At 50.3% G+C, this 15,283-nt stretch overlaps 4 protein-coding genes across 4 annotated transcripts; 2 read left to right on the forward strand and 2 right to left on the reverse strand.

Moving 5' to 3' along the window:
* Positions 1-935: 935 nt before the first annotated feature.
* Positions 936-4,254, reverse strand: BP5553_03615 (Ras GEF; the record flags this gene model as incomplete). Its single annotated transcript, XM_032012238.1, has 5 exons — positions 936-1,022; positions 1,082-2,970; positions 3,164-3,367; positions 3,417-3,741; positions 3,799-4,254. The coding sequence occupies 5 exons, from the start codon at positions 4,252-4,254 to the stop codon at positions 936-938; spliced, it is 2,961 nt and encodes a 986-aa protein (XP_031871931.1).
* A 2,603-nt stretch (positions 4,255-6,857) lies between these two features.
* On the forward strand, positions 6,858-8,311 carry BP5553_03616 (uncharacterized protein; the record flags this gene model as incomplete). Its single annotated transcript, XM_032012239.1, has 3 exons — positions 6,858-7,256; positions 7,310-7,366; positions 7,430-8,311. 3 exons carry the CDS (start codon positions 6,858-6,860, stop codon positions 8,309-8,311), a joined length of 1,338 nt encoding a protein of 445 aa, XP_031871932.1.
* A 411-nt stretch (positions 8,312-8,722) lies between these two features.
* On the reverse strand, positions 8,723-9,507 carry BP5553_03617 (uncharacterized protein; the record flags this gene model as incomplete). The annotated part of the gene is made up of 2 exons (XM_032012240.1): positions 8,723-9,257; positions 9,317-9,507. The coding sequence occupies 2 exons, from the start codon at positions 9,505-9,507 to the stop codon at positions 8,723-8,725; spliced, it is 726 nt and encodes a 241-aa protein (XP_031871933.1).
* A 331-nt stretch (positions 9,508-9,838) lies between these two features.
* BP5553_03618 (NifU-like protein) lies at positions 9,839-10,809 on the forward strand (the record flags this gene model as incomplete). Its single annotated transcript, XM_032012241.1, has 2 exons — positions 9,839-10,627; positions 10,696-10,809. 2 exons carry the CDS (start codon positions 9,839-9,841, stop codon positions 10,807-10,809), a joined length of 903 nt encoding a protein of 300 aa, XP_031871934.1.
* Between the last annotated feature and the right edge of the window lie 4,474 nt (positions 10,810-15,283).

Here is a 15,283-nt window from a genome sequence, read left to right on the forward strand (position 1 = left end):
TTCCAGAGAGAACTCTAAAGAATATGAATCTATAAAACCGAAAAGACTAGGTACTCCTTATATAGTTTATAAAGTGGTGACTTTTATGCGGTTACGATGAGATAGGGCTGTGTATTCCTTCATTGAGCTTCTGTGGAATTTGGCTATAGCCTCTTATTTTATAGCAGTGAAGTCGATCGTACTAATGAAATTATTAGTAGAGTGTAAACTGGAAACTAAGTCTCTCTTTGAAGCTCTTTTGCTTTAATGAGAAAGAAGCACATGTCCAATATTGCGCCAGAAATATGGCATTTCTAAGCATATACCATACATTATCAAAATCTAGAAATGGCTTAAGCATCTAACGTATGGTATTTGGCAATGCATTTATAACTTTATTCGATAAAATATATCTTATACTTGTCCACGAAAATTAAATATTCTGTAAATCACATATAAATGAAACATACATAGGATTAGTGGGATATGAGGGATAGGTTAGAATAGGAGGCCTGTAATATGTCCGAAAGATAGGAAAGGGTTGAGAGGGGTGTGGAATGCTCGATTGGTGGAAGGTATGGTATTAATCAGGTAAGATGATTTTGAAGAGTGGTAATTTGGCTGGGTTAATAGCAATGGAAAGGGAGCAGTATGGATGGGTAAGAACATAAGCAGTAGAGAGTCGAGAAGTCCGCGCCACATATTAGGTTCCATCAGATCATAAGGTAAGTTCAAGCAAGATTTTGAAGCACGCGCTCCAAACAAAGCTTTCAGAAGTTCTAAAGGGCAACAGCCAACGATATCATATATTCATGTCTATCGCTCACAGCGGGGGGGTATGCGCAAAGGCGGAAATTACCATCCCAAAACTCATTAAAATCCAACCAAATCCCATCCATGCATGTCCCATGATGCTCCACAGCGGTTTACATTCATTTAGTTAGATATATATTTCTTTATTTCTGAAACCACGGGAATTTCTTCTTCGAGAAGTCCATAGCTCCACCCGAACTTTCCACTTGGAGACTTAGCTGATATATATCCTTTAAAAGAAGCGTTAGTGGATATATAGGAGAGTGGGGTGCGACGGGGGGTTACATACCTCGTCATCGACAGACATCCTACAATCCAGGATTATCTCTCGCGCATTATCATTTCTCGTGAGGTTTGGATACGGTACTACTTGGCTCTTCATAATGGGTAAGATGACTTCGGAAAGCACCTCGAACTTTTTCCAGTTGATTCGCTCCCCGTTGGCGCCGACGAATGTCTTGCTGCCCTCTTCAGCAGATACAAGATCGCGTCGGTGTAGGGGGATGAACGGGATCCGGGGTAAGGGGGAATTTTCCCATGCCAAACGATAAGCAAAGTGACTCTTCTGGCTGGCCATCAGCAGAACAAGCCTGGCAAAACGTTTTTGTACATCTGCTGGGACGAGTACCCTCGTCTGGGCTAGACGATGGATGGCAGTTCCGTTGATACCGGCTAGCACAGCGGCAAGGCCGTTATAATTGTTCAGCTGTCTCAGTTTCAAAGCAATGACCATAAACTTTTCAAGCATTATAGCCCGGTGCTTGGCTTTCTCTCGTATAAGGATCATGTTGGCGACCCAGTGAGCGATATGGTTAAAGTGGTTGATCATCCGATTGACATTTGCGAGGCTCTTGCATTTTTCTTTTTGTTCCAAGGGTAGACTAACGTGGCGGACGAGATCTCGAAGTCGGATGGAGGAAAACATAACCCAGTCAATCCTGGTCATTTCGTCTGCGATATCATCGTCGGGGATATTCGTAAAGATGCGAAAGCGGTTTTTGTTGAGCGGAAGGGTAGCTCTGGGTACCATCGTGGCTGCTTCCCTCTCATAGTCCTCAACTGTATGGAAAGATGGCGAAAATGATGATCGATTTGGAGAGCCAAAACGAGCTGATCCCGAGGATTCAGTTCTTGACTTTAACCGTTCCAATTCCTCATTATGCTCATCAATATGTAGGTTGCTGACATCTTCCTCCAATTCACTTTTGGCGGAAGTCTTCCGCATGCCTGGTGAAGCTGGAGCAGATTCCGCTATGCTGGTGGTTTCGCTTTCCACATCTGCATCAGTTCGGGCCCATCCCGTGTCGTCGTCCTCAACTACACGAGATTGAAGCTGTGCTCGCATAGTCTGAGCGGCAGCGGCAAAAATAGGCTCGCTGGATAAGTGATTAATAAAATTATCAAGATTCCGGCTCGTTGAGGGACTAGCGAAGTCCCCTGGATAGCTCGATACCCACTTGGCAAGTACCGTGATGATCCGTAGCTGGGTGGCCGTACGCGTAAGGTAATGAGTATTCTTATCATCTGCAATCCGCTCCAGGCGGTTTAGTATAGCTGCAAACAACTCACCAGGAGCTGCAAATTTCCTGTATAGACAGAGGAAAATGTCCGAGAAGTTGCTATCAGCCCTGGACATATGTTGACCTAGAAGTCGGTCAACAAGGTCCTCAAAAGTTACGCCGGCAACCTTTGCTGGCTTGTCGAAGAAGCTATCGTCGTTCCGCTGTAATATCGGGATATCGTCAGAATAACAATACGCCGACTCGGCATCAGACTCCTCCATATCAAGGAAGGAGCTGTTTCCTGATCTTCCAGGTGATGGTAACGGTGAACGCCTTTGACTCGGTAATAGTTTATTATTTGGATCGGAATTTTGGGAATTATCATTTCGGAAGGCGGGGTGCGCTGAAAGGGGTGGTGCTTCGTGCGGATCTGGGAGGGTAAATTGGTGATGAAGATTTGTTCGTCCATTGGGCCGTGATAATGGAGGTGGCCCTCGAGAAGAACCTGGGGGTGGCGAGGGGAAACCGCGAAGGAGGGAATAGTCTGAACTTGCACGGCTATGTTTAGAGTGCTGGCTGAGAGGTCTTTCAGTCGCGGGATTAGCCGGTGTCTCGAGGTGTGCTGATGAGGTAGCTCGGCGACGGGCGCCAGGCATTTCGAGAGGTGGATTGGTAGCTATTTGATTTGTTAGTAAGGGTGCTTAAGCTTCCTAACACTATGAGTGTTTGGTCACTCATTCTAAATTTAGATGGCTCAAACGCATATTTAGTTACACCGAGAATACAGGATGATATGAGAACAAGCCATGTAAGGGAATATGTCCATCTTGAACAAAAAGAGTGGGCGATAAGTGACAAAGCGAACTGACCATTTCTGTTTGCCATAATAGCCCGAAGCATAGAAGATAGGCACAACCTTGCACTTTCAGGCACGTTCGCAGCAGTTTTCACAGCCTCGACATTCGCTGGACAGGCAGATTCCATACTATCAGCATCGATTTGCCGAGTATTACTAGGATTGTCACATTTGCAGGAGACGAGGATCGTTGGCAAAGAGGATTTCACCAGGCCGTCTAAAAGATCAGTTAGCTATATCACACTAACATATTAGAAGAGCCATACTTAAAGTCTGCGGTAGTGCCGCAATAGTCTCCCGATTCATAACATCATAGAGGAGTAGAGCTCCATCCATGCGGGGCACTATGTGGCCATTTATCTGTTTCGGCCACTCTATGCGCCGGTCGGGCACAATATCGAATGCATCGAGGTCTAGTTCTATTAGACTAACGGTATATTCCACATTGTCCACCGACATCCGAAGACTTGAAGCAATGGATACTGGAAGAGCCCGTAGGCCGAGTGCACGTTGGATAAGTGTACTCTTCCCTACTCCAGAGCTCCCAATAACGGCAATATTGATATCAGACATTCCGCTTCTCGACTGGGGCTATATGTAGAAACTATCATCAGTCTATATCCTTACAATTGAACTAGGAGCACGTACAGGAAGATACACGGAATTGTCGACAGAGGGGCTACCAGGCGATGTTGGACTCGAGTCATCGGGAGCATCTTCCCCACATACAGGCTCCAATTGGGGAAACGATTTCTCTTCTTTAGCCAAAGCTGCAGAGAGGGGCGATTGGTAACTCCTGAGGAATATATCGTCTTGAATGGACCCTAGCCGTTCGCGACGGCCATACGGAATATCGTCGGGGGGGGGGAATGCGGGATCTTTTGCTGCGGCTCCAAGAACAGCTGAGCTCGCTCGCGTCGTGAGGGCCGGCCGCGCGCTGCGAGGCGTCGAGCTTGATCTCGATTTCGAGCCCGACACAGGTATACTCGGCAGAGGGGCGGTGGGAGGTTTGGAAGGCTTCGAGAGGGAGCGTTCTCGATGGCCGTCTCGGGTGCGAGAACGCGTGGATTTGGTGCGTGCGGGAAGGACGCCGACCTCATCCATCCTCGCAACTAATCCGGGGTTTGGTCTTTATAATCGGGGGGTCTCGGGGGTGGTCATTGACCATTCGAACGTTCGGCCAGGCTCCCCAGCAGCCTGCTAGGTGGTCGTTGGTCGTCGTTGTCGGCTCGTCGCAGCTACAGCACGAATACCTGCACGAAGTACGAAGTATCGCGATCGCAATTCATGCTACGGCTCGGTGTGGTGTGGGATCTAGCGCAGGGGGACCAGGCAAGGCGGGGATGTGGTGCTGAGTCGGGGATTAGGATTATATTATGGCATGATCGTGGCAGACGGGGACATCTTCACGATCGGGGTGAACAGTATATCATGCCGTTTCCGGAGCAGAGAAGAACAATAACAATCCGGGAGAAATGCGACATGTAAATTGAGGCGGTCATGATGGAACACGTCCCGAGGGGCATGTTTCCGCGATATGGGCGCTGATTGGCTTGGGAGGGCTTCAGACTTCGGGACTTCGTCCTATTTAACGCTTATTTCCGATTTGGTGGTCACAAGTCATCGTCGCCATCATCATCATCAGCTATTGTTTGGTCAACCGTTCAAATAAATATTCTGGCCAGTCTCCAGGCGAGTTCTTGCCATCTCATGTGTGTGAACAACTGGTTGGGGAAAAAAAGAAAAGAAAAGAGTCGAGGGGTTGGCGGTCATGAGAATGGACCAAGTTGTTCTGTCCCGGCCACGATATCTGCTTCGACGATGTCAAGCTCCCTGACGACTTATCTATCAAGCTAGTTCTTTACATCGGTGTAACGCGAGAAGAGACATGGACAATTACCAGCATCGCCTATTATATTTGAATCCTTCTTTGGGCTATTTCGTACGTTTCCGAAATTGATAATTGGGGTCTCTGATCTGCGGAGCCTAATTGAGTTTCTTATCACGACACAATCAGGTCTCTCCTGACTTGATATACCCATATGCGAAGTAGCAGCAAACCGGAATGCAGCATTCTGACTACTTCCTTCTTGTTCAAAGGTTGTGTATAGTATAGTACAGATGCTGCATCCAGGGACCCAAGCCTCCGATGGATTTACGCCTCGGTGCTTCTTGCACCAGGATTCGGTAATTCATGTACTAGCTGTACGGAGTACCACGTATATACCGGCCGATCTCGACAGCCCCAAGCCAGTATCCTATGGCTGACAACGACAACATGCAGCTTGCCATCCGAGAAATCCTTCGCGGATGGCAATCAATCGAGTAGCCTCAATGACGTCCCCTTCCCGGAAGCGAGTCGCACAGAAAAGTCCTGGCAAAAGTCCCCTGAACATACGAAGTGACATGGATTTTGCCCGGCCAGGCCGACAATAGAACCGAGTTGGTCCCTGAAGCGGCTCGACCCGCTTGAAATAGAGATGGAGAGCACTTACGGTAGCGGTATTGCTAGTCGATGTTGGACAACATCGCTACCTAGGTAGATGATTGCCGTGTTTGGAAACATAGAATCCGGCAGTCCAAAGCAGTGATACCATATCCGGGCCTGAATTGGTAGGACGGTACCGGCGATCTTGCAGCCGCATATGTGTGACGCTAGTGCTCTCGTTACGTTTCGTTGCCTTCGATTCTCGAATAAGCAAATACCTTTCCACCAAAGCTTATTGAGCTGCGACAGCCACAGCCAGACCACGGGATAAAGAACCGGGAAAAGGCGCTCTTTTCTTTTATCACTCGGCAGAGCAGGCGGAGATCATGGTACAGTACCTCGTAAACAAGGAGTGCTGAAACGGGGGCGTCTGAGGAGAAACGTCGACTGCTGCCGGTTGAATTGGATTGGAGGCTTCTCAGTTGCATTGCGAACTTACTCGTAAACGGCCGAAGGCGGTGTGTGTCTCCGACAAACAGACGAAGAACATAGCGGCCTCTACCGGATTCGGCTTGTCGACAATCATTCACGATCCAGCGGACGCTTGAGCTGCCTCCGCGGGTATGGCAAGGTTCCCCACCAACTTCCAAGCAATAGCGCTATGTTCTCTTGGTGACAAGTTGGTGTGTTGCACGGTTGCGGTGAGGTCAGAGAGGAGCTCCTTTCAGTTGTTTGTTCAGAGCCCAGCCAACAAACCGGTCGAGCGATGCACGAAATGCACGGAGACATGAGCCGACGCAAGGAGATGCAGGTCTCGTGGTTCTCCGAGCTCTGATTCGAGCTGCACAGCACCTCGTTCGCCATGGTGGCCTGGGCAAGACATTGACTGATGGAGGCCCCAAGCGATGGGCATGGGGCAATAAAGTTCTGATAGTCTGATTCTGACATGCGGACAGTGGGCTCGCGTGTCTTGGAATCGCGGTCAAGACTCGGCACTGGACGGTTTCATTCACGGCGTTGGCTAGGTAAGTAAGTCATTCTTTGCGATTTCAGCTCAGCAGGTTCCGGCCAGGGCGCGGAAAGGCTTCTGATTGCAATCAATAGCTGGCGAGTGTCTTGTAATAAGTAAGTGAGTGGGTGAGTGCTGCGTAAAGTATTTATTTGTCTTGTAGTGTCGTGACCCGACTCCCCAGGAGAGCCGTCCAGATCCAGCAACGCTACTCCGTACCGAGACGTTAGACCGTATTGGAGAGTGGGACCAGCACCAGCACGAGGACCAATGCCACCAACCCCAAGCCAACCCCAACCCCACTGCCAGCAGCAACCCCAGACCGACGATCCTCGATCCTCGACCCTCGACCCTGAAGACTTAAGTTCCTCAACCCTCAATAACTCCAGATCCTCCCTAACCCATTTTGCCCCTCCAAGAACAGCCTCAAGCAGAATCCAAGCAAAACCTGCTGCTTGGACAGAGCGCCCAGGGCTTGGTGGCGTCCACTCTGCGACCACCTACAAGTATCCTCGTACTATACCGAGTACTTGTACCCCCCTCTTATCCTCTCCTCCCTCAGTTGTTGCCCTTGGCCGCCTTCCATTCCACCCACATACTAGAAACCTTGCGCTTGGGACCTTGGATTCCGTTGCATTTATCCGCATTGGAGCGTTCTGTTTCGCAACCGTACACCTGACATACCGGTGATTTCCTATATACTGCAGTTAAAAAAGCTAAAGCTGTTCGACATGGCAACTGCTGCTGCCCTTCCAGCTCCGGCTACAGATCGATCTGCTGTAAGCATCTCCCGCGCTCTTCTATCTCTCATTATAACAACATCCATTCTCACCCGCCAATAGCTGAAACCCGCGAGATCAATGACGCACACTTTTCGAGACCACCGGGCGAGTACGGGGAGGACTGTGAAGCGGAAGCCCAAACCTGGCCAACCCTTCGACCCAGAGGACTTGACCCGTCGACTTACAGTGGTTATAGAGGACCAGAAGGCAAAGACCGAGCGGCGACGAGCTGCCAGAGCGGCCAAAGTTGCATCAACTCATCAGGATGTCATATATCATCACGTGCCAACGGTTGCTGCCGCGGCATTCGAGAGGACCGCAACACCAGATACTCTGCGGCAGGTACACAAGTTAGCCCGGCCCGCAGCCAGGGCTCATTTCGACGTCCTCCAAACCGAGAACCAACAATTGGGATATGCTGCTACGGCTCTTCAAAAGACGCAAGCCATTGATCAAGTCATGGTTGAGAGGGAATTGACCAGGAGCCGGAACCAGTTTCAGTGGAGTCCAGAGATGGAGGGTGCTGCCGAGGCAGACTTTGGCCGCGATCTATACAAGCCACCACAGCGAACCTTCACTACACATCTAAAAAACGGACAGGGTGGCCCTCGGCCGATGAGCACGGGGGATATTTTCTCGGAGGATGACGAAATCTCAGTAATCACGAAATCGAAAACCAGACCGTTGTTCGACGCAAACGATAGGAATAATTGGGTGCAGCAAGACGATAATAGCGAAAGCGGACAGCAGAAAAAAGAGTGGTCAAGTCCGTTCTTGCGGAAGAAGCATTCAAGTTGGATAATGAGAGTTAGGAGGGACAAGAGTGTCAGACGGGACAAGGACGATGAAGCGGCAGGTAGTGGAGATTCATGCTCGCCGCCAGACAGTAATAAAGGCGGAAAGACAAGGTTTCTGGATCGTTTCAAACGCCATCCAAGCTGACGTATGTGCTTATGGTAACTTACAAGAGGTGGCTTTTGGGCATGGCGTTAAGGGGGTGTGTGCCTCATCGAATAATGATCCTAATGAACCCTTCATCCTGAGCCATGTGGTTGTGTAATGTGGGACAACCATGCTCTCCTCCGTGGCATTTTCTTCCTAGCCACCCCGAGTTTAGCTTCGGGCCTGGATATATTTTGTTAGCCTTCTATATATAGAAACAATATATCGATAGAATCGGTGCTTCTTACCAGACAGACAGACAAGCCGCGCCGCTTTCCACCCACATGTCTCCTATGCTGCGCTATGCTGTGCGAATGTTCGTATATCTTGCATGGTATCCCTCTACCAGCAGATATTCCTTCGTATATATATTCGATCCCATCATTCCCCACAATGTAATCTCATCATTCATCATATTTCATGATTCAGCAGCATCGAGATGATCCTCGCATTTTCCTCCTCGATCTCCTTCTGGATTATATCAGTTGCATCACAAACCCCACCAGCATCTCTTGACACCATCTGCAGAACCAGCTTCGAGAACTCCCGCACGCCCTCCCCGTCCTTGCCATACGCAACTCGGGCGCGATTCAGTGCCTTAACCCCGTTTTGCAGTCCGCGGTCTTGATTCCATGCCTCTTGTTTCCCGCCCCTTCGCTTCTGTTGACCATTGGGGAAGCTAGGCGCGTGGTCGTCTGCAGGAGGCAATGTAGCGTTGTGGATATTTTGGAGGTGGGATTTCAGGCGGGGGTAGGTTTTGAACAGCTCCTGGAGCTCTTCCGAGTTGTCTAATGGTGCGAATGGGCCTTTGGAGCCCGCTGCGGCGCGGGTTCCAGCTCGCCCATGGGTTTCGGCGGGAGGTGAGGGGATGGGTGTGCTTGCGACGGGGGCGGGTTCGTCCGCTGGATGAGTGGTCTTGTGCACTGTGGAACATGCGACGGAGCAGCTTGTTTGTATTAGCGCGGCTTCTTTTTGTATCGCCTCTTGTGAGTGGGCTTGGCTTACTATGGGAGGTAGCAGCGGCTGCACTTGTATTTTGATTCTCGATCGTTGCAGACCCCGCAGAGCTTCTTCACAGGGCTGGACACTTTGGTTCCAGATGTGGTATCTTGTTGGGATTGATATTCCGCAGCAGCGGGTTCGGTAGGTGGGGTTGTGGCTTTGGGCGCCTCTGTAGCGGTCCCCGGAAGAGACATCTCCTCGGTATCTGTTATTGGCCTGTGATTGTCTGTATATACGTTGTGGAGGATGTGGTTGACGGCGACGCTGCGTAGGTAGGTTTGTGGTGGATATCAAGGCTGCGCAGAATAATGTTCGCGACGGAGATCTAATTTCTTGCAGGGATCATCCAAAAGTTTGGCGTCCGCCCGCGGAGCTGACGGCATCGACGGTGAAAGATCGGCGTGGCGAGCCAAACATCTTTAAACCAAGCGTTGGAACAAAACATTGCAACCCAGCTTCACCACCAACAAGTTCCAACCTCAACGAGAGTTTTGGTCTTTTTCACTATACATATCCTACGACATCATGACGACGGCTAGAATTTCACGGGCGGCTGTGCCGTTCATGAGGAAGCTCAGAAAGCCCACAGTACCCGCTGCTATGAGATGTGTGCATCAAAGTACTCGATTACCTGCGATGGCAGCGTCCAACTCGGGGACGAGACCGATACTACAGCCATTACATCAACCATCTAGTATGCTGAAGCCTACAGCCATAGGCGGCACACGCAGCATCTACATCCAGACGGAGACCACGCCGAACGTGAACGCTCTGAAATTCGTGCCTAACCACCCGATCCTCCCGGAAGGGCTATCGACCCCCTTCATCGAATATATGAATGCGAGATCGACCGTTGCCCCACCCCATCCGTCGCCGCTGGCTGCGCAGCTGATGAATGTTGATGGGATTACTTCGGTCTTCTACGGTCCTGACTTCATCACCGTGACGAAAGCCGAAGATGCCAATTGGGGCTATGTGAAGCCAGAAGTGTTCGCTCTGATCACCGAGGCTGTGACATCTGGGGCGCCAATTGTCAATATCACGGAGAACAAGTCGGGGGAGAGTGGGCAGGAGGGGGGCGAGGAGGATAGCTTGAGCTACAATGAGAATGACAGCGAGGTGGTGGGCATGATCAAGGAATTGCTGGAGACGCGGATTCGGCCGGCTATCCAGGAAGATGGCGGCGATATCGATTTCCGGGGCTTTGATGAGGAGAACGGAGAGGTGAAGTTGAAGCTTCGTGGGGCGTGCAGAACCTGCGATTCGAGTACGGTTACGCTCAAGAATGGGATTGAGGGGATGTTGATGCATTATGTGAGTTTTCTGTCAATCCATTGATTGATATATGAAGGTGGATATGAATGCTAATTTGATGCGATTAGATTGAGGAGGTGAAGCTCGTGACGCAAATATTGGACCAGGAAGAAGAGATTGCTCTGCTAGAGTTCGAAAAATTCGAAGAGAAGTTAAAGAAGCAGGGTGCGGCAGCAGGATAGATAGCTAGTTATACAGATAACGGGAGATGTGTAATTCTGGAGATGAGATAACGTAGTTAATGGGCGGCGGGATCGAGATGGTTCGTTACATGTACAATACTGGGAATATCCGCCCATTGATGACATGGGACTCGGGAGGCGGCGGCGGCGGCGGAGGCGAAAAGAAGGATGGTTTCACAAGAAGACTTTGACATTGTTTGACTTGAATATACCCAGATGCAAAATTGATAAAATCTGTATGCGGCGAGTGGGCGCTGTAGCAGTCAGTGTCTTCACTATTATTACATCTCCCCTCTCTCATCGTGATCAGAGCAGCCACATGCATTATGATTATTGATTCCAAACAAAGTGCAAAGTGCAAACCGCAAATACCTACCCCCTCCCCCCTCTCCTTGGAAAAGAAGAGGGAGCAAAACGTAACCATCTATACAATCGGCACCCATTGGCCGCCGCCTCGGAAACGCATCAACCTCCCTCTCAGTTCGATGGGAGGCTGTCGTGCCGCACAGCGAATCAGCAACTGGATGAGCGTTGCGCCGCAGGAGCCAAAGGGGTGTGCGTGTGTGTAGGTGGTGCAGGTGGGTGCAGTGCGCACTTTTGCAGGCATAGGGACCATCCCACAGGCATAGGCATAGGCAGAGGCAGAGGCATACAGTGGCTTACAGTGGCATACGACATAAGCCGTAGGATGATCTGTGTCCGGCATCATCCTTGATATTATTGCAGCGCACTCACTGGTCGCTGGTTATGCACCACCTGGACATAAAGCCTGTTTTCCATACTACTTTTCCCTTTCAACCTACATTTAGGTTTTTCCCCGCAAAATGATCGGAATGGGGGGGGCAAGGGCGCGGGGGGGTGGATGGGAGGGAAGTTGTTTGATAATTGACAGATGGATGGTGGCGCTAAGTATGATAGGGATTAGTTAAGTAGTATTATTACGGAGTATTATTATTTAGCTAGGCTTATCGAGCTATGCTGCTCCTCCGGAATGGGATGCCGATATGCGGATCTGGGGAAATTTGAAATGAGGAGATATGATATGGCCCGCTAGAGGGTTGCGCATAAGTGTGTACATGTAAAACATACCTAGGGACGTAGTAATAACTCTATTATTAAAACGCATTTCCCATTTCCCGTATGTCATGCAGGAAATATTACTGCAAGCAATAATAATAGGAGAAAACAAAACAAAGAAAAAAGAACAGATCGGAAGGGAAAGCTACCTACCTGGTAATTACCGTGTACGTACTCCGTAGCTGGAAGGATATCCACGGTCCAACGCCCCCTTCTTCGTCTTTCCCTCTCCCGGGAGTGGCGGTTTCAGGACCCGTAGAGATGTGTAGTTCGTACAGAGTGGTTCTTAGTGCCATAGTTCGGTCTCCCCATAGGTACGGGGGCATCTCCGTCGCACGACTGATAGGGGGGGAGGGGGGCTCCCTGTTTTTGATAGTTTCCCCTCGAGTGCTCCCTAGTAGTACCTAGGTAAGATAGTATGTGGGTGACACGTGAATGTTCTATTCGCCTGCTGGATGGATGATGGATGAGGCCTTAGCGTAGCAGAGGAGGCGTTGGATATCGAGATCTAGAGATGGGAGATGGGAGATGGGAAATGGGACATGGCTTGCGGACGTGGGAGGCGAACATAGGTATGTGTGGTGTGGTAAATCAGTAGGAGGACTTCTCCGCGGTGAGCGCCAAGTATACAGCACCTAAGGTACGATACCTAAGATACCTTGCCTAGGTAGGCATCTATGCCAGAAGTCGTGAGGTCGTGCCCATACCATATGATTGATGCATGTTAATAACCGTTGTGCAGTAGAGTGTGCAGAGCATGTACGGACGAGGGTTCTGCGTCTCTCTCTGTGCGTTCCCCTCCCCGCTCAATTGCTTGTTGGTGCTGCTCCTTTGCTGCTCCTCTGCTCTTCTGGCTGTTTTCAAGGACTTATTCATACAGCCACAGGGAAGGGGAAAGGAACCCCAGCACCCGGCACCCTACACGATGCACTGGACACCCTACGCCCCCCTACCTCTGCCACTCTCTGCTCTGGACATATCTAGTATCCAGTATCTACAGTAGCATCTACAGTAGTATCTACAGTACACAAGTAGTGCCCACTGTATTGTAGCACCTAATACCTACCTAATGCCTAGTGCCCTGAAAAACCCCCCCCCCCCTCTAAATCCCCAGCGCAATTTCTCCCTCCGCTACTATTCGATGTTATCAGTGTTGTATTAGTGTTGTATATTAGTTTGTAGTGGTAATACAAGTAGCATACTAGTACTGGCACTGGTAGGTAGGAGCACACTTATTACATAGTGCCCGTACACCTCTCTCCACCTCCACCTCCACCTCCACCTCCATCTCCACCTCCGCCTCCAACTCCTCCAACTTCCCCATCGCCTTCCTACACCTCCACCCACGCCTCTCCCCAAGAATCCCTATCAAGGCTTCTGGTGCACACAGACACAACATACACCACATACACCCTCCCCATCCGCAACATCGCACAGCTTCAACAGCTTTGAACCGCAGAGCAGCGCCGGAATCCAGATCCGCTTGATTGCTTGATTCCCGTTGTCTGTCCTCGAGCCCCGAGCCCTGAAGCGTCCCCCTTCCCCTTCCCCTTCACTCGCCCCCCCCCGAACCGAAGCTCGTCGCACACCAGCCTGCCCCTGTTCCCCGCATGCGCCGAGCGGTGCTTGCTGCTCGTACCGTCCCTCCTAGAGCAGAGCCCGCATTATTACTACATCGCCTCTCCAGCACGACCACCACCAGCACAACGACCACTACTCCAACCACCGCCATCACCACCCGAATCCTCCACCTTCATCAACGACTCCTACAACGACTCCCAACCTCGACCCTCAACCTCGACGACCACCGCGGCTCTCGAGACCAAGGCCATCCGCCTTTACTTCCCCTTCAACGATGGGCAACGCATGAACCCGGCGAACCAAAGCCTTCCAGGAATCAGAGTCGCCGCTCGCCTCCCACCTCCACCCCCCCGCGCCCGCGCATGCGCATGCGCCGAAGCTCTGTACAACTTTCTTTCTTTCACAAACTTGTAAACCCGGAACGGGAGAGGCTTTAGATGGGACTCGGGTTCAGCAAATACACATACTACATACACCGGAGAAGGGGCAAAGATACCAAAACGGCAGATAAACTAGAGCGGCTCACGATTTCTTAACGATACGGTAAATTGCCCAATCCCTGTCGCCTCTCCTGCGATTTGGCGCGCTGCGTGGTGGCAGCAGCAGGAGCAGCAGTAGTCTTGCGCCCATCTTCCCTCCCATATTCTTGGTCCAACAAAGGCTGACCATACTCTTCCAAGCTGCAGATTGCGGGGTTCTATTTTTCGTTTTCAGCATTGTCTTCTCGATCTAATACTCCCGACCCGAGTAAGTTGACTATTGCCACCTTCTCTCTATCGGTTATGCGCCTTCCATATATAGTCCATCCTCGGGGTTGGCGAGGCAGAAAGCTGCCTGTCAAATTGTTCCCTCCTTCTTTTCACAGTGTGAAAGGAAGCTGGGAGATTAGGAGAGCGGGGCGCTGGCTATCATAATGATATTACACGCTCTTTCCCTACGCCGCCTGTCTGCGCGCGATCTTCGGAATCCCCCAGGAACTAGGTGGCGCGACGGCATTGCCTGGGAAATCTATCGATCCGGCTGCAGGAAGGGGCCATATTCTTGTGGAGTTTCTTTCTACATGTTATTCCGCATACAACCGAATCTTCTCTTCACATATCGCACCAATCCTCTAGCAGCTTTGCCTCACTCCTGCAATTTAAAAGTAACCATGCACTGACTGCTCTCTCAGTTATAGACCTCACACCAGACATATTCGACTTGTTTTCCCATAGTGCCCACTTTCCAGCGCTCGAGACTCGCGCCAGACACGATTTACCGCTGACGACCTTCTTAAACTTGCCTTCCAACGGCCTTCACCTTCTCCTGTTCTATACTCACCTTCGAATCGCTGATCTGACTTCCCCTCTGTGTTTACAATTCGCACCGGTAGCTCTTCATATCCCTAATCCTGCTGCCTTATCACTGACTCATTTGCTCAGTCCAAGCAATACCCACTTAGAAGGTCAGTCTTTACTTAACTAGCCAAACTTCGATCCCAATGGAGAACGTTGGCAGATATATTCCTCTCTTTTACCTGCGAGATTCCCTTGATTCAACATCTAACTCGATGGACAGATTTTAGAGGCTTACTTACACCTCCGTAACCTCAGGTACGTTATTTGCCATATGTATATTGTTCGCAAGTGGAGAACAAGTATTCTGCATTCTTTAGGTCTATTTTGCGCTCCCTTAATTACCAAGTCATATTGAAACCCGTGTTGGCCTTTAAAGCCATAGCGCGACGTTTAATTGGCGGCATCGGGTTCAACGTGAGAAGGGGAGCTGTGGCATGGTGCCTTACTCGTGCCTCTTCTATGTTTTCACCCTATGTTGT

This window comes from Venustampulla echinocandica (assembly GCF_003357145.1).
Source record: "Venustampulla echinocandica strain BP 5553 chromosome Unknown scaffold_1, whole genome shotgun sequence".
NCBI lineage: Eukaryota > Fungi > Ascomycota > Leotiomycetes > Helotiales > Pleuroascaceae > Venustampulla > Venustampulla echinocandica.